The sequence below is a fragment of the Lagenorhynchus albirostris genome, chromosome 20 (assembly GCF_949774975.1).
Source record: "Lagenorhynchus albirostris chromosome 20, mLagAlb1.1, whole genome shotgun sequence".
Taxonomy (NCBI): domain Eukaryota; kingdom Metazoa; phylum Chordata; class Mammalia; order Artiodactyla; family Delphinidae; genus Lagenorhynchus; species Lagenorhynchus albirostris.
In genome coordinates this window covers 38,742,881-38,762,331 of record NC_083114.1, presented here as the reverse complement: position 1 = coordinate 38,762,331, position 19,451 = coordinate 38,742,881, and the positions used below count along the sequence as shown (strand labels likewise).

At 35.2% G+C, this 19,451-nt stretch overlaps 1 protein-coding gene across 1 annotated transcript; it reads left to right on the top strand.

Moving 5' to 3' along the window:
• The first annotated feature begins 643 nt into the window (after positions 1-643).
• FBXO47 (F-box protein 47) lies at positions 644-18,045 on the top strand. Its single transcript, XM_060134783.1, has 10 exons — positions 644-824; positions 1,289-1,459; positions 4,349-4,425; positions 5,751-5,828; positions 7,422-7,530; positions 12,113-12,289; positions 13,840-13,986; positions 14,666-14,808; positions 17,112-17,283; positions 17,936-18,045. Exons 1-10 carry the CDS (start codon positions 644-646, stop codon positions 18,043-18,045), a joined length of 1,365 nt encoding a protein of 454 aa, XP_059990766.1.
• Positions 18,046-19,451: the final 1,406 nt, after the last annotated feature.

Here is a 19,451-nt window from a genome sequence, read left to right as displayed (position 1 = left end):
ATTTTTGGCTGCATTGGATCCTCGTTGCTGCGCGCGGGCTTTCTCTAGTTGCGGCGAGCTGGGGCTACTCTTTGTTGCGGTGCTCGGTCTTCTCATTGCGGTGGCTTCTCTTGTTGCAGAACAAGGGCTCTAGGCGCGTGGGCTTCAGTAGTTGTAGCATGCAGGCTCAGTAGTTGTGGCACACGGGCTTAGTTGCTCTGGGCATAGGGGGTCCTCCCAGACCAGGGCTCAAACCCATGTCCCCTGCATTGGAAGGCGGATTCTTAACCACTGTGCCACCAGGGAAGCCCCTTTAAAAATGTCACATAAAAATGTCACATTTCTTTTCTTAGAATATATCTCATCCAAATACACATCTCATTTTCTGCTAAAGCTCTATCTAAAATATTTGGCTAAGAGGGAAAAGATTTTTAAGTATTTCATATCATGCTGAGATGAATAAATAGACTCTACTGGTTGGAACTCCATAAATTGGACATCACATTAAAAGTTTTGTAAATACAAAGAGACAGCTGTTGCCCTTCAATGTATGAACCTCTCCATTTTAAAAAACAACAGCTCTTCACCGTTTTGATTTCCTTTCTTCGTTGTCTCTTTTACTTTGTTTTTCTAATCAGGATAAATTCATGAGATAAGAAAAAAAATGGCATCTAGAGTAAATACCAGTTTCACTTTGATTCCCAACCAGAAATACAGACGTCGTAATCATCGATCCAACCGTTTTTCCAACATCCTTGACCCAGATTCTCAGCCCTTATCAACGCTTGGAAATTTTAAAGCCTTGCCATTGGAAATATTCCAAATAATCTTAAGATGTTTGTCAGGTGAGGTTTGGGGACTATGAGTAGGCCACATGGACAATTGAATGTTTTATTTTCCCCAAGAACTAGTTTGTCATCTTAGGCCCTGCTAGAATGTTAATGGTGTTCACATTGTTTATTTTTAAAATTTCATCAGTGTTAGGTAAGTGCTACTTAAAAAAAATATGATACTCAAATGCTTTAAAACATGCTTCTAATTATAATGACATGGTAATTTGACTGTTACATCCCCAATGTTTCTAATTCATTGAGAACTAGATTTAAAACAATTTTAAGATTTTCCTTTTCCCCCACTTTTATTATTTATTTATTATTTATTATTAATATTATTGTTATTAATCTATTATAAATTAATAGATTGTGCTAATAGTGATGTTCTTGTATTTAAGCCGTTCATATATGTGTGTGTGTGTGTGTGTATATATATATATACATATATATATATATATATATGTTTCTTTTGATAGTGAAGGATATCAGCGTGCTAAGCATGGTGTCCAAAACAGTCAGCCAGCACATTATTAGTTATATCTCAACCTCATCAGGAAGCAAAAGACTTTTACTACAGGACTTTCATAACCTTGAGCTGCCTGACAGGAGACAAAACTCCACTATATTGGAACACTACAGATCTCTAGGTAATTTATGTAATGTAATGAGAATTGTAACAAGTAAAGAGCTATACTTAATTAAGGGGATTTTATTGTACAATTCTGTAAGGCCTGTGCGAAATGGAATACTTCCTATTTCTATGATGCTTTTACTCTTCAGTGTAAGGACTTTCCCTTAATAACAGTCCCTTACACTTATATTTAAAGATGAGAGAATGCACTTTAAAGTGTCAGTCCTTGTGATTTCATGTGGATACAATGTCACCTGTGCTTATTGTCTAGGTGGCTTGCCAGTTTAGGAAATTGATGTATTTTCTATGCTTTACTTCCTGTGAATCTAATGAGTTTTATCTCTGTACTGCTTTTCCCTTTCAACCATAATCTAGTTCTTAAAATAGAAATTTAAGCATATTATTGTGAAAAATCACTTATTCTCTTATCAGAAACAGTGGTTTTCTTTTTTTTTTAAAGCACTGTGCATATTTACTAATAAATCATAATGCTATTATTAAATTAACCTTATCAAAAGAAATTCTGGACAATTTCTTCCCTTGATTTGTAATCATTTATGTCTTTTACCCCATTCATTGATTTCATTCTCCCTAAGAGTGCTGAAAATAAATTCTAATTTTGACTTGACTAATGACACCAGTTTAATTATGAAGCTACTTATAATTAACCAAAACATGGCAATAAAATTAAATATCAGAGTGATGTTGAGATGTAAATAAAGGCATAAGAGTAAGTTACCTTTTAGTAGCCCAAGGATGCCTAGCTTTAAGATAATAAAATAAGACTATATAGATATGTAAATACACCAAAGTGTATTTGACAGGTATACTTAGTAAGGCTAAATGAAAGGTCTGTAATCTGGTTACAATGTTATTGGTTTCAGTATTTATGATTAGGCTTTGTGAAGCCTGTAACAGAATACGGCAATTACTTTTTGCTTCTTGTTATTATGAATATCTTTTTTTCCAATATCATCGGATGCTGAGGAAGGCTACTTGGGAAAAACTTATTCTTTAGTTTTAATTTGAAAGAATTTTTTCTCCCTGACCAGATTCAATTGCATAAACAAACAAAATAGCATTAAGACAATTATGTGGATAATTCAGTTAAAAATACAAATATGTATTGATCTCAAAAGCTTGCTTTTAAAAATGGTTTTACTCATGTAATGATTTCAACCTTCCATTTAAATTTTGTGCAGACACCTAGCTTATGACTAATTCTTTAGACAAATGTTTGATGTACTTACCATTTCCTCATGTTGCCATTCCTATCTGATCTGTTCTTGTTTTCCGACATTAAAATAACATTTTCAGAATTCTCCATTCTAAGGATTATAAATTTTAATTTGCTTCTTCATACAAAACAGAGCAGATGGCCAGTGTGGAAAGAACATTACATCTGACTCTATTTTAGTGGGAAGAAATTAAAGAAGTTAGTCTCTAAAGGGTATAGCAGAGCACCTGTGTTAAAAGAATAAATAAGTCAGCCAGTATTGTTTTTTGGGGTTTTTTTTTTTGCCGTACACGGGCCTCTCACTTTTGTGGCCTCTCCCGTTTCGGAGCACAGGCTCCGGACACGCAGGCTCATTGGCCATGGCTCATGGGCCTAACTGCTCCGCGGCATGTGAGATCTTTTCGGAGAGATCTTTTCGGACAGGGGCACGAACCTGCATCCCCTGCATCGGCAGGCGGACTCTCAACCACCGTGCCACCAGGGAAGCCCAGCCAGAATTGGTTTTTATGGTAAATTGAAACCCTTAAAAATAGGCGTTCTACATTAGAAAAAGCAACCAACATACAATTATAGCTTACAATTCCCCAGCTATGATATGCCATGGGACTGGATGCCAAAACATGAAAGGAAGAGAACTCAGCCTGAAAACTAAACACTGAAAATGTCTTTTTATGTACAATAATAAGGAGGGCTTATGTTTAAAACTCAATTCTGGTCATGTGTTGCCCAAACATAGCAACTTCTAAAAATAGATTCAATTCCCATAGAGTCTACAGAATTATATATAAAGTAGTTATTATTATATTATGTAAAAAAGTAAATGCAGAGAAGATGAAAACTGAAGAAAGTCATGATATTCAGATATATATTTTCCTACCATGTATCTTATTTTTAGTTTGAGGACATTTGGCCTTATAGGAATGTTAACAATGTATTGCCATTTTAGGAAAACAGAACACTTAGAGGAAATAAATCATAACCATACACTTCCTGTCACTGTAGTTCAAGTTACATATCTCACTGGGAAATTGAAGGTTTTTTTTTCTTTTTTAAATATCTAAACACAAAATTCTATACATTCTTAACATGCAAGCCCCATAAAAGGATATCTCTGAAGGAAGAGATAAATATTTCATCCAAACTGGATACTTTCTGTGAGAGAAAAACCGACTTCTAATCTCTGAAATTTTAAATACTTATGACTTCAAGTTTTTGTATTTGGAGAAAGGAGTACAAAAATCTCTTTTCTCATTCTTTCCATTAGCAACTCTTAAAACATTTTTCATGATGGACATGAGCTTAATTTTAAGAGGTATTGGAATATGTTTTCTATGGAATAAAGACAGCAGAGTTTCCCTGTTTTGTTTTGTGTTTGGTTATTGTATCTTTTAAAATCTGAACACTTTCTCATATCTGTACTATACCATCAATTTCACAATTTTTTTTAAGATTTTATGCCATAGCCTCTTAGGTGGACACCAGAGTCACTTGGTAAACACCATATATGTGTTTTGCACCCTTCCTCCCAAACTTCCTCTTAAAAACTCTATCAGCTCACAATCCACTATCATATACTTGACTTTCAGGAAACATTATGCTGTGAGTTATAGATATTCTTAAGTTAATTACATTGTTGTCATTTTTTCATATGTCTCTTTACTTTCTCAGGTCTACTGTTTAAAAGATGTACATTGCTGCTACCCACAAAGGAAAGACTGAAGTACATTCACAAGATACTCGCAGAAGTAAGATCATACTTCTGAATTAGCTCACAGTCTTGATTTCCAGTAAATATATTTTATTATTAATGTCTTATACTCATTTTAAATCTATCTTTAATTCGTGGAATTTCATGAATTGGTACTAAAAAGTTGGTTGATGATAATCTAATACTTTACCAAGTGCTCAGAGATTATAAAACACCAAAATGTAGTATAGGAGTATTTTACTTATTATAAAATAATTTTTACATATAACTAAGTACATCATTCAAGTTTATTAGGTTTATCGGAGTAATAAAAGTATTTTTACCTCGTGGGAATTCTGAGGTTGTTTTAAAGTGGTGATTTAGATATTTTATTAAAATGAAAATTATTTCCAAATGTTAACATTTTACTATTTAAATATTTGTGTTAAAACTATTTTTAATACATAAAATGACAAACCTTTTATGATAATTTATGACTTGGAAATGTGTATCAATATGTTTGGGCATAATCTCTCTTAGACATTGAGTTTTACTATATAAACCCAATATATATCTAATACTGCTGATTCAGTTTTACACTCAATAGTATGCAAATTGTTTCTGATCCATTGGCTTTTTTCATGTCAGTGTTTGCATTGAGTTCAGCTGTATGTTATTGCAGCAGCTTCCAAGATGACCTTTGTGCCATTCACTTCTTCACTTCCCAAGACATTCTAAATGCTGAATCACTTACATCAAATTAATTTTCTTGCTTTTAAAAATATTTCCGTGGCTACTCAATTTCATCAAGATAAGGTCCAAAGTCCACAGGTGGTATTTAGGGGGTTCCCCATGACAGTGCAGCCTTACTTTCTACTACTTTGAGCCTAATTAAGCTGCTCATATCTTTCTGTCCAAATGAATATTTAAAATTTTTACCTCTATACCATTTTGCCCTATTGTTTCCCTCACCAATACTATCTATTGATTATATTTGAATCCTACTTAAAGACATTGCTTGTTTCACATCCTTCATAAGCTTTTTTAATCATTCTCAAAATTATCCTTTCCCTGCTTTCATTGTATCTGATATGTTTATTTGGTCATTTTAGCATTTATACATACTTTATCCTGAAATATAAAATTAATTTCATGTATGTATATCTTATTGTTCTAAATAAAGTGTGAGCTCCTTGAGGCAAAGACTTTGTTTTATATTTCATAATCCCCACCTATATAACATGTGACTAATCAGTTATTTAGTGTTTTAGTTATTTTCAGTTTAGACTGAAAACAATCCTTGCGTATTTCTATTAAATTTGAATGTCAAATCATTGCACAGTTGCAGTGAAAAGGAGGAATTAACAGTTGTTCTCTTTACAGGTTTCCTGTTTTAAATTTAACGGCTGTGTAACTCCATTGCAATGTTTAGGATTACCATGTTACGGCATGTTTTTACAGGTACATTTTTTTTTTAGTGAAAGAAGAAAAGGAATTCTTTTTGAACTGTTATCAAGTAGAGGATGTAATCTGTCTTTCTATAGGATAATAAAAGTAATAATGATCTAAAAAGAAAACAAAATAACATTGTAAATGTTTGAGAATGTGTTAATCCAATAATATGTTTGCCACCTCAGATTTTCTTCTTGGATTTCTCACTGGTAAGAAATGTTTAACACTTATTTGCTCTATACCCATGTCCTTGAAGTTTGCAGCCAACTGTAATGACTAGAAATATTGTGGGGTAGAGGGTGTGTGTGTGCAATGAGTTTTAAGTCTTGGGCTAGTTATTTAAGATGTGATCTTAGAAATGAACTGTATAAAAAAATAGTAACTATAGGAAATGATAGGGATAACTAACCTTTTTGTGGTAATTATCTTGCTATATATATATAATTACTATGTTATATGTCTTTAACTTATACAATGTTATACATCAGTTATATCTCAGTAAACCTGGGGGGGGGAAGAAATCAACTGCATGATTTGAAGAACATTTTTTACTATTTTATTATAAACATTATAATAATAACATTATTATTAATGCTGTTCAATATATTATTAATATATTGCACTGTTCTAAGCAGTTTACATGTATTAACTTACTTAAATATTACAGCAACCTTATGAGATTTACAACAATCTTACAACAGTCTTGCTTATAACCCATCCTGCCAGCCAGCCACCATCTGCATGTACAGATTCCAGGGGCATAGGCCCTCCTTCTAGCCCTCTTCCAAGATAGATAGATTTCTGCTTTTTCTTTTTCCCTTTGGAACAGGTAATATGAGCCCATGTATTCATATAAAATTCAAAAGGTACAAAATGGTATAAAGTGAATATTAAGTCTCCTCCCAGGCCTGTTCCTTGTTCACAGAGTTCCCTTCAACAGAAGTAACCACTGTTAGCAGTTTCTATTATGTCCTTCCAAAGATAATAAGATTCATTTTTAAACTACTGAAATATAGCTCAACTATTTTAAGAAAAATTGATATGATTAATCAACTTTTTCAAAATCTACATATAGTTGAATACCATTTGAATTTTTCATATATGTTTAACTGTACATTCTGGTCTCCTCAAAGATAATTACTATATTTGGTCCTAATAAAAATTGTTTTTTGTTCACACCCAAATGTCGTAAATAAATGCTCATGATTGTCACATTAAACTGAGGTCATTATCATTTGTAAGCAATATCATAACTGATAGCTAGAGGGGACCAAAAGGGTTCTACTGTAGTCTAAAACTAAGCCACAGTATGGTTGTGAGTCAGATGTCTAAAGTTGTATCTATACTGTCAGAGTTCAGGATTCAGTACCATTTAGTTCCCTGAAAAGATACTCCCTATGCAACCAAAAAGAAACTGGATTTTGGAGCATTTCTATGTTTTGTTTATATAAAATTTCCTACGAATTTGAACAGTTCCATAGTGGATAAAAATTGCACATTGCCTCGATTTTATACTACAGCAGTTATGGTCATAAGGCAATAGTGACTTATGTTTTGATTTGATGGTTTGAACATCTGAAATGTTTCCTTTATCATCCTCAGACCTTAACAGCAGGATGGGATGAACTTGAGTGCCATCGTGTTTATAACTTCTTATGTGAGCTGACTAATCTCTCCCGCAACATGCAGACAGTTGTCTGCAGCAAACCAGGTAAAGAACTAAAATTCAGAGATAACCTTATACAGAGATTAAAATAGAAAAAAAAAAGTAAAGTTCTAAAGTGTATTTCAAAATAAATTGTGGCATTCGCTTGTAGTAAAAAGACAAAGAGATGTAAGGGAATGATAAACACTGAATCAGATAGTGAGGCAGAAGTGGCCTGTGATTAGAGAAAGAGAAGCTCTCAGAGGGCTTCAACCACATTAATAATATTTTATTCCTTAAGCTGGTGGAGGATACAAAGGTGTTCATTATAGTATTTTTTAAACTACTATATATACCTGAAATAGTTCATATTTTAAAAATTATAAGAGGGACTTTCCTGGCAGTCCAGTGGTTAGGACTCCATGCTTCCACTGTGTGTGATCCCTGGTCGGGGAACTAAGATCCTGCATGCCGCACGGTGCAGCCAAAAAAAAAAATTAAAAGAACCCTACAATTTAGCAATTTCACTCTGAGAAACTCCCACAGTATGCACAAGGAGACGTATAAGAATGAGCATTGCAGCATGTAACCAGGGAAAGCTGCAAACAAAGTAATGCCTGTTGTCAGGAGAATGGATAAATGAATTATGGCATATTTATACAATTAAAACCATTAGTAGTGGGCTTCCCTGGTGGTGCAGTGGTTGAGAATCTGCCTGCCAATGCAGGGGACATGGGTTCGAGCCCTGGTCCCGGAAGGTCCCACACGCCACGGAGTAACTAAGCTCGTGTGCCACAACTATTGAGCCTGCGCTCTAGAGCCTGCGAGCCACAACTACTGAGCCCACGTGCCACAACTGCTGAAGCCCACGCGCCTAGAGCCTGTGCTCCGCAACAAGAGAAGCCACCAAAATGAGAAGCCTGCGCACCACAACAAAGGGTAGCCCCCGCTCACTGCAACTAGAGAGAAGCCCATGCACAGCAACGAAGACCCAATGCAGCCAAAAATAAAAATTAAAAAAAAATTTATTTAAAAAAAAAACATTAGTAGTTAAAATGAATTAACTAGAGCCATGTGTCTTACTATGGATAAATCTCAAAATATAATTTGAGAAAAAAAGGTTACCAAACAATGCTTTTAATATGATACCATTTATATACATATTAAAAACATGCAAAACAATTCTATATATTCTTTATGGTTATATACATATGTTAAAAAGTATAAAAACATAGTTGGGAGGTATGATAGTTAATTTTGGGTGTCAACTTGGGTAGGCCACAGTACCCAGATATTTGGTCAAACATTATTCTAGATGTTTCTTTGAAGTTATTTTTTAGATGAGATTAACATTTAACTCAGTAGATTTTGAGTAAAGTAGATTACCCTCCATAATGTGAGTGGGCCTCATCCAATCACTTGAAGGCCTTAACAGAAAAAGACTCCCCTCCCCAAACAAGAAAGAATTCTACCAGCAGACTGCCTTTGGACTTGAACTAGAACTCTTCTCTTGTCTGCAGCCTCCCACCCTACCCTGCAGATTATGGACTTGCCAAGCTTCCAGAATCCTCATGAGCAAATTCCTCAAAATAAATCCTTCTCTATGTATATACACACATCCTGTTAGTTTTGTTTCTCTAGAGAAAGCTGACTAATACAGGAGGGATAAAACCCAATTCAAGATGGTGATTACCTCTGGGGAGGAAGGTGATTGGGACTGATACACAAGAAGTTTTAACTATATCAGAATGTTTTATTTATTTTTAAAAATCTGAAGCAAATATAGCAAAAAAATAAAGATTTGACAAAGCTAACTGATCAGTACACAGTGTTTGTTATAGTATCTCTGCTTTTCTGTCAGCTTGAAATATTTCATTATGAAACAAATCATGGCAGATTTTTATTTTAAAGGCAGACATAGAAGCCCAATGAAACAATAAAAAATTAATTTATCATGTCTCTCTCTTGATCAAAAAGTTTTATTAGCTTCCTTATATCTTCAAAATAAAGCCCAAACTGTTTATATTGGCCTTCATATTCTAATCCTAACTTACTTTTTCAAAATTATTGCCCACTACCTCTGTATCAGTTTGACATAGGCATATTGCTCTACTCACTGTATCTCAGATGTCTTACACATTTCTACCTCATACCTTTTATTCATTCTCTCTTTTTCCTGAAATACCATCTCTCCTTTTTACCCTTTAAGACCCAATTTACCTGACCTCCTCTGTAAAGCCTTTCCTGATGTTCCCAGACCTGCAATAATCTCTCTCCTCTAAACTTCTGTGTTACTTGACTTAACACATCAGGAGACACTTACATATGGCCTTAGTGCATTGGCAGACTTTCCATTTACACTTGTCTTATCTACAAGTAAGTAGAACATAAATGGTATAAAAATATAAAATGTAAAATGGTACCACCACCAGGGAAAACAATTTGGACATTCCTCAAAAAGCTAAAGGTGGAGTTATCATATGACTCAGCAATTGCACTCCTAGGTACATAACTAAGGAAATTGAGAGCAGGAATAAGGACAAATACTTGTACACCAGGGTTCACTGAAGCATTATTTTCAGTAGCCAAAAACTGGAAACAACCCAAGTGTTCATAATAGATGAATGAATAGACAAAATGTGGCATATACATACAATGGAATATTATTCACTCATAAAATGGGGTGAAGTTTTGATACAGGCCACAACATGGATGAACACTGAAAATATATGCTAAGGGGCTTACCTGGTGGCACAGTGGTTAAGAGTACGCCTGCCAGTGCAGGGGACACAGGTTTGAGCCCTGGTCCGGGAAGATCCCACATGCCATGGAACAGCTAAGCCTGTGTCCCACAACTACTGAGCCTGTGCTCTAGATCCTGCGAGCCACAACTGCTGAGCCCAAGTACCACAGCTACTGAAGTCCGTGCGCTTAGAGCCCGTGCTCCACAGCAAGAGAAGCCACTGCAATGAGAAGCCTGCGCACCGCAACGAAGAGTAGCCCCCACTCGCTGCAACTAGAGAAAGCCCATGCGCGGCAACGAAGACCCAACGCAGCCAAAAGTAAAATAAAATACACTAATTAATTTAAAAAAGAAAATATATGCTAAGTGAAATAAGTCAGACACAAAAGACAAATATTGTATGATTCCACTTATGTGAGGTACCTAGAACAGGCAAATTCATAAAAACAGAAAGTAGATTAGAGGTTACCAGGATGTGGGAAGATGGGGAATGCAGAGTTATTGCTTAATGGTTACAGTGTTTCTGTTTGAGATGAAAAATTTTAGTGTAAGACAGTGGTGATGGTTGAACAACACTGTGACTGTAATTGATGCCACTGCATTGTATAGTTTAAAAATGGTTAAAATAGCAAATTTTATATCATATGTATTTACCACAATTTAGGAAAATAATGTAATATATCAAAAACTGTTGAATTATATACATTAAAGGGTAAGGTATACAGTATGTAAATTATATATATTTCAATAAAGCTGTTTAAAAAAAAACGTGAGATACCACTTCATACCCACTAGGATGGCTAGAACCAAAAAGTCAGATAACAAGCGTTGGTGAGAATGTGGGGAATTTGGAGCCCTCATGCATTGCTGGTGGGAATGCAAAATGGTGCAGTCACTTTGGAAACAATCTGGTAGTTATTCAATAATTAAATATAGAGTTACCATATGACCCAACAATCCCATTCCTAGGTATATCCTCAAGAGAAACAAAAACATATGTCCATACAGAAACTTGTACATGAATGTTAATAGCAACATTTTTCATAATAGCCAAAAGGTGAGACTACCCAAATATCCATCGATGGGTGAATCGATAAAAAATGTGGTATATCTATACAATGGAATATTATTTGGCCATAAAAAGGAATGAAGTATTGATACTTGCCATAACATGGATATACCTTGAAAACATACTAAGGGGACTTCCCTGGTGGTCCAGTGGTTAAGAATCCGCCTTCCAATGCAGGCAACGTGGGTTCCATCCCTGGTCGGGGAACTAAGATCTCACATGCCACGGGGCAACTAAGCCCACAACTACTGAACCCACGCACTCTGGAACACACGCACCGCAACTAGAGAAGCTCATGCACTGCAATGAAAAGATCCCGCATGCCACAACTAAGACGCAACACAGCCAAATAAATAAATAGAAAATAAGTATTAAAAAAAAACATGCTAAGGAAAGAAGTCAGTCACAAAAAACCACCTACTACGTGACTTCATTCATATGAAGAATAGGAAAATCTATAGAGACGGCAAGTAGTGCTTAGTGCTGGGTGTGGTAAAGGGCAGAAGGATAGGAGAGTGATAGCTAAAAGAGCAGGGTTTCTTTTTGAGGTAATCAAGATGTTCTAAAATTTACTTGGTAATGGGCGCATATATCTGTAAATATACTAAAAAAAACGTTGAATTGTACACTTTAAATTGGTAAATTTTATGGGGTGTAAATTGTATCCCAATAAAGTTGTTTTAAAAAAAGTAGTTCCTTGATAATCTCAAATTTTTACAGAGTAAAATGAAGTAACACTCTCAGTACAAAGCATTTAATGATGTATGTCTTGACCTATCCAATATGCATATCAATCTTTCTAGGAAGAATTGTTTACAGTGCTTTTGTCTTCATAGGAATTGCCACAAAACTGGAGTTATGGATCAGACTGTTCTGTAGGAACGTTTTTCTTGATCCTTGGACCCGTCGAAGTGATTCTGCATTTTGGTTGACGTGCATATTAAAACCATGGCCAATGGTGAATCAGGCAAGATTACTGTATATCATCTTCGGACCAGTAGCTCCTCAAGATGGTGAGCATCCATTTCTTTGGGATGTATGTTACAAAACTGGTTAATTACTTTCACTTTAGGAAACATATCTTTTTGTACCTGCTTAGTTTCATCATTCCTAATAAGTAAACCATGTTTCATAAATGTATATACTACATTGACTTGTATATAACTTAAGCATCAAGACAGAAATTGTTCTGCTGCAGGCCATTTCCAAATATATTCTCATCATCTCTGATTTACCCAAAATAACTGCATTTCGGGCTTCCTTGGTGGCGCAGTGGTTGAGAGTCCGCCTGCCGATGCAGGGGACTCGGGTTCGTGCCCCGGTCCGGGAAGATCTCACATGCCACGGAGCGGCTAGGCCCATGAGCCATGGCCGCTGAGCCTGCGCGTCTGGAGCCTGTGCTCCACAACGGGAGAGGCCACAACAGTGAGAGGCCCGCGTACCGCAAACAAACAAACAAACATTATTATTATTTTTTAAAATATATTGATTTATTTATTTTGTCTGTGTTGGGTCTTCGTTGATGCACACGGGCTTTCTTTAGTTGCAGTGAGCAGGGGCTACTCTTCCTTGCGGTGCAGGCTTCTCATTGCGGTGGCTTCTCTTGTTGCGGAGCACAGGCTCTAGGCGCACAGGCTTCAGTAGTTGTGGCACGTAGGCTCAGTAGTTGTGGCTCACGGGCTCTAGAGCTCAGGCTCAGTAGTTGTGGTGCATGGGTTTAGTTGCTTTGAGGCATGTGGGATCTTCCTGGGCCAGGGCTCAAACCTGTGTCTTCTGCATTGGCAGGTGGATTCCCAACCACTGTGCCACCAGTGAAACCCTTTAAACATTATCTTAACTCAAGATTATATTTGCTGCTGTAGGGGACTAATAATGCAAGGGAAGCAATGTGGTAGTCAGAATTGATGTTTTACTTAATTTGGGGTGCATCATATTATTTTTTGCAATTTTTTGGCCTTTCTAATTAAGTTTTGCTTGGATGAATGTTAAAATTAGCATGTATTTAGTTCACACTGCCTTATATCAGGAATTAACTAGTTTAAAGTGTGTTGAGTAGCAGCAGGAAGCCAATCTGGGATCAAATTTTGTTTGTGTGTGTAATTCACAAAGAGAAATTGGTCAGAGGTAAATAATAAAAAATTGACTGGATTACTCTGTTTTGATATAAATGTCTGGAAAATTCTTAGATACAGCATGCTCTCTTTTTGGAAGTCTATCACTAGGTTTTATTTCATTTTAGTAAGATTACATCAATTGTTTATTTTAATTTCTGTTATGGGGTAGCATTATCTTTGAACCAGAAACAGTGTTTTGCTTGGTGAAACTACCTTTTCTTTTCCTCATTTAGCTATTGTTGATGTGCTTCATCACATCAGTCAGAGACATTAAAATTTATACTGTTATCAGAATTGATCTTTCATTATGAAAGTTAAAATGAAAGTAGCATATATAAGTAATGGATTCCGTTATGCAATCCAATTTCCTTTTTAAACAATCTGTGTAGTCTTTATCACAAAGCCAACTATTCTGTCATAGCCTAGCTTTTGTTTCAATTATCATTCAGGACAGGTGGTTTGGCAGAAAATGATAGAAGGACCTGCAGATGAACCCAGTCTGAAAGGTTTGGCTGATGCCATTAAATTACTGTATGATACAGGCACCAAAGAATGGACAGCAGATGATGTTATCAGTCTTGTAGATGAACTATCAGGTAAAAGGAATTATTTACCACATACAGTAATAGAAATTTGTTATTAGAATACAGTTATAAAATTGTAAGGACAACTCTATAGGTAACAAAAGAACTGCCTATTAGAAATCACTAAATGCTTTAAAATATTTAAAGTTTGTCTTTATGTTTGAAGAGAATGCATATAATCAACTTACTTTCCTTCCATTTTCCTTGCCAATTTTATAAATATGTATTTATTGCTATTATTTGAAAGCTTCATAATTTAATTAGCTTAATTATTCCCATTTTTAAGTTCTCAGAAACACGTCCGAATGTTGGGTAAGAAGAAGGCCCTTTCCTGTTGGTACTGGCGAGATGAAACAATGTTTCCCATTCCTGCATAATCCTTTAGATTCTAAAGTTTACAAGATTTCTTTCTTTAGCAGGATTACACCACCTTGTCTGTTGACCTATGTGTAGCAGAAATGCGTTGACTGTATTACTAGTATATTTGTGAGAGTCGCTGTGACTTGGCAATAAATAATCTCTGTCCCCGGTTGAATGCTGTAATCGGAAAACTAAAGCATTTTTTCTGAGATTCTCCCTCGGCACTGATTGTATTTCCAATAAAGTAATATAATATTGCATGTATTTAATGATGTTTACTATAGCTGTTGTGTAATTTCTCATTAAATAACTGTTCTTTCTTTAATAAAAGTGGTTCCCCGTGAGTGGCTTCTAGAGAATAATGCACATCTCCTAATCCTAAGTGGGAACAGCGTCTGTTTCACTTTCATGGCTAGTAAAGCTATGAATGGACGGGCCATTGAACTGGCAAGGCTGATAGTCTTTTTGGCTTTGGTAAGTATAAAATAAGTTTTTTCTAGCAAATTGTTTAACATGATAGTTGACCTACTAGGGAGCTGCCCTGAAGGAACTGAAATATGTACGAAACATTTTGAAAGAATAAGTATTTAAGTATATATTTTTATATATACTTTATATATTTAAAAAATTTTTAAATTTATATAATAAACTATTATATCTGGAATCATTCCTTGTGTTAACCTCTCCCCACTTCATATCTGGATTGTCATTATACAGCTCTGCCAAGTTATATTCTTTTTTTTCCCTTAAATTCCATTTAGAAATAAAGCATCCGTTATGATTTGCTCCAGGATAATCCCTGGGCAGCAGGGAGAGAAGGTGTAAGTGAGTGGTGGTAGAAGTGAAACAAGATTAGTAATTGTTGAAGCTAGGGAATGGATACTAGGGGTTCATAATACTACTCTCTTTACTTTTATATAGTTAAAATGTTTTTCAAAATAAAAACATTTAAAAATGTATTTAACACAAATTGAGTGTTTACTATGGGCCATACCTGTGAGAGATTTTAGGACTGTGGAAATTAATAGAACAAATCCCTGACCAAAAGCTGCTTACAGTCTTCTAAGCAATATCAAAGTATATATAAATAAATTCAGTGTGATAAGTGCAAAAATATGTAAAAAAAGATACAAAGGTATCAGAGAGGAGTCAATATTGGGTGGGCATAGAGTACAGAGAGGGCTTCCCCAATTCCAGTAGATATAAGTTTTTTAAATGAATAGGAAGTGTTCACCAGACAGAGGGGTTCAATTATTCAAGCATGTACCTGCATGTGTTGCATAGATATCTCATTTATTTGGCTTCCATCACAGATGCCAGCCCAACCAGTGCTTCAAAAGCAATGGAATAATCTTCAGTTGGCTGTTGTGAGGAATAATTGAATGTAATCCATTTTCTACAAAATGGAGACAGGATCTTCACCAACTCAACTGCTTAAAACATGAATGAAATCTCTGTGGCTCTTTTAAAATGTGAAGAAAGCTACTAAGTTAATTGTATTCTAAATGTAAATGTTTATTTTAATAAGCAGAGGCCCTCAAAACAAAACAAAAAAAAAGGAAAGAGAGAATTGGAACTGCATGACTATATCAGGGAACTATAAGCAGTTCAGTATTATTTCTGAAGGGAAAAATGTGCAGAAGAGGAGGAGATGGTAAGTTTAGATAGGAAGGGAGAGGCTAGGTAAGGCAGGGCCTGGTAGACCATTCTGTGGAGCCTGAACCACAGGAGCCACACTGCTGACAAGTTTTAGGAAGCAGGGAGACATTGTCAGTTTTACGTTTTTGGAAGGTGAGTTTGGCCACACTGTAGTGAAAGGAATGGAGAGGAAACCGCTAGGGGTGGAGAAACCTTCTCCGGAAAGCCTTCTCTGTTTAACATCTCAACTCTGGTCATTAATTTTCTCTAAATGGCCTCAGATTTGTCTTCTCTTTATCTTCATTTACCAGTGGTGTTCTAAGGCCACTGTATGTGTGGGGTAAGTCATCTCCCAAAATAGATTGCAAGCTCTTTGAAATCCAGGACTATGCCACTTATTTCTTTCATAGTGCCTTGTGCAGTGCTTTACACATAATAAGTAGGCAATATATCTTTCTTGTCAGGTTAACATTATTTAGTTACAGTACTATATAGTTTATTTTCATGCTCTATGTTATTTGGCTATGTGAGTTAAATTGACCATTTAAGATATTAGTAAATAAACCTTTTTCCTTTCAGTCAGTTTTACCTATAAACATGTAATTTTCACTTTATCTATCTTTTAAATAATAGAGAAATATTCCCTACTACTCTCAAGATGGAAAGTTGGTGTCACCATAGGGCTCTCTTGCCTGCTGAAATTGTTTGTCTGTCACCCTCATTGGACTCCTTGAAAATAGAGGCCATGTCTTTATGGCTTACCATTGTATCCCCAGCTCTTAGCATGTGCTCAATAAACACTTATTGAATGAATGAGCAGGAGCCTTATTTTTCATATGTTTAACAATTGTTTTCAATATTATTTCTTACATTAATAAACAAATATTCTATGATAATCTTTTTTTCTATGATAATCTTGAACCAGGCTTTTTTTACTTCACACTTTTCCCCACTAAATTTATACCATTTGAAAGCAAAGAAGTATTAGATATAAGAGCATTTCCCATTTATAGACTCAACATGATGTTATATGTATTAAATTCTGTAAAGTTATAAACGGTCATTGTTAATACCATTTTCAAATTCTATCGCTTTCTTCAAATAAAGATTTACCATAATGCTTTGTATGTCTAAATCAGGTATGTGAGAAAGAACTATACTGCATGGATTGGGCAGTTAAAATGATGCAAAAAGTCTGTAAAGTCTTTAGCACTCCAGTGGAAAGAAATAACTTCCTCCAGAGTGTGGCAAATGCATTTGCGTATGTGATAATGGAAATGCTACAATCAGTTCTGTCTGGTGAGTATGCATGTAGATGGTGCTCAGTTGTGAGTAAAGTGCATTCTAGTCTCCCCTTAAGATATAGATAATTCTGTGTAGACTTTTATATCCAAGCTAAAAATAGAAAAATCAGACATTGTTTTTCCATGAGATATATTTAGTTCCTGGTTTCGTCACTTTTTAAATCTGGTATTAGTTTTAATGGAAAATGTAAAGTTGAAGAGTCTGCTCTGAAAGGAACTAATTTCAATTCTGCACACCAAAAAATTTTAACTTGCTTACTTAACCAACTATCATAATCATCATAATATTCTTTATTTGTATAGTTTACACATATAAATTTTTATAGTTTTATTAGGTGCCCAACAGGATAATTAACCCTATTTTACAGATGGGAAAACTAAGGCTTAGAGAAATTACCTGACTTGCCCAAGGTCATGAAGTTAGAAGCAATAAAGCATGGACCAGCATCTTTTTCTTCTGATTTCTAATTCAGAGCTCTAAATATAATTCCATGATTTCAATGGTTAACGTCTGACTTAGGGAAAATCACTAACTAGTCTTCTGTTACATATTATTAGGGAAATTGGAACATCTTATGTTTCAAATAAATCATATATTTAGAAACTTAACTGTCATTTTCTTTTCCCTACTGTCTATTCCTGTGTATGGCATATGGAAGACCATGACGAAGACAACAGAAGCTTTCTGAATTTGTTCCATCTTGTGCATGCTCAGGCTAACTTCCATAAGGAGGTCCTGTGTTTGACCATGAATACTCTCTCTACCTAAATACTCAGAAAGCCTTGCATTTAGAGAATAACTCAGTGAACTAACTATTAGAAGAGTGCTAATTTTCCACACTCAGAGAATAGCATCCATGGGACTTTTTATCACCTAAGTAACCTAAGAATTCAAAAGCTGCATAAAAATTTAGAAGCAACTGCTTATACCATTATTAATATAAAACTTTCAGGCAAACCCAAGAATGTATTAAGATTTCTCTAGAAAACAAGCTGCTCTAGATTTTGGTAAACCTAACACCAAGCTAAAATGGAACATTAGTGTTCAAGAATCTGGGGTCAGCCAACCTGTATGTGTGGGTCTTCAAAGCAAGAGAAAATTCTGATGCATAGTTAGAACAGACCCAAATTCACTAAATGGTGTGTATCTGTTCACTTTGCTTAGGTTGTGTAAACATAGCTTAGAATGTTTTGTGAAGATTTGCAGTATGATGTTTTGGAATGTGCAGATATAAATCACATTTTTTTTACCACCTTCTTGTCATATGATTACAAAGAACATTTTATTTGCTTCATGTTTTGCAGATCAAAAACGAAAGGAAGTATGTGTGTGTGTACGTATATATCCATACGTGTATATATATATATATATATATACACACACATACATGCACACACACATATATTTCCTTCTCTAAGACAATCTAAAAAGTATATAAATAGAGGAAGGCATATATTGTCTTAATACAATCAAATCATCTTTTATTCTTTCCTGGGGATTAGAGTAAAATGTTGCAAGTAAGGAGAAATATAAAATGAAAGAAAGTAGCTATTCTGCTCCTAAAGCTTTTCTCCCTATCCTAAAAAATAGGACTTGAAGGAAACTGAAAGCACGGATGGTTCGAGCAGCCCATGAGAGAATGGGGTTTATCTTCCTTCAAGTAAATGGATTCCAAGAAGCTCCAGGACTATTTCAGTTTGACTAGCTTCTGCCACTGCCACTCTTACTATTAAAATAGAAAAAATAGTGCCTAACAAGCTGAAATAATGCTGGAGCCCTCCTGGATCTCCTATTTTCTTCTCCTTGGGTTTAATCACTTTACTTCTGCTGAAGACACACCCCTTCCCACTGGACTTCTCAGAGGCTGACTTTTTGTTTTCCTAAGCCCTTGACTTAACTCACCTCTGTAATTGAGGAAGGGAAGAAGAACTAGAAGATATAGAAATTACCCACAGGAGTAGGGTACAAATTGTGGGAAATTCTCAAGTTTGGCAAAAAGATGATTTTTACTTCCACTAATAACAATCTAATGACACACCTTAATAGGATTGAGAAAGAGTAAAAATTATGGAGAAGATATGAATTGTAATAACAAGGTTTTACTATATTTTACTAGCAAAAGGACTTACCTCTATTTTTGGAGGGTCAGAAATTAACTGTCTTTCTTTGATGGA

Bases quoted from the DNA above. Each gene is read 5' to 3' on its own strand.
- FBXO47 (XM_060134783.1), top strand. From the start codon at position 644: ATGGCATCTAGAGTAAATACCAGTTTCACTTTGATTCCCAACCAGAAA. The intron at 5,829-7,421 runs GTACATTTTTTT...TATCATCCTCAG, and splicing joins GTTACGGCATGTTTTTACAG to ACCTTAACAGCAGGATGGGA. The intron at 14,809-17,111 runs GTAAGTATAAAA...TGTCTAAATCAG, and splicing joins TGATAGTCTTTTTGGCTTTG to GTATGTGAGAAAGAACTATA.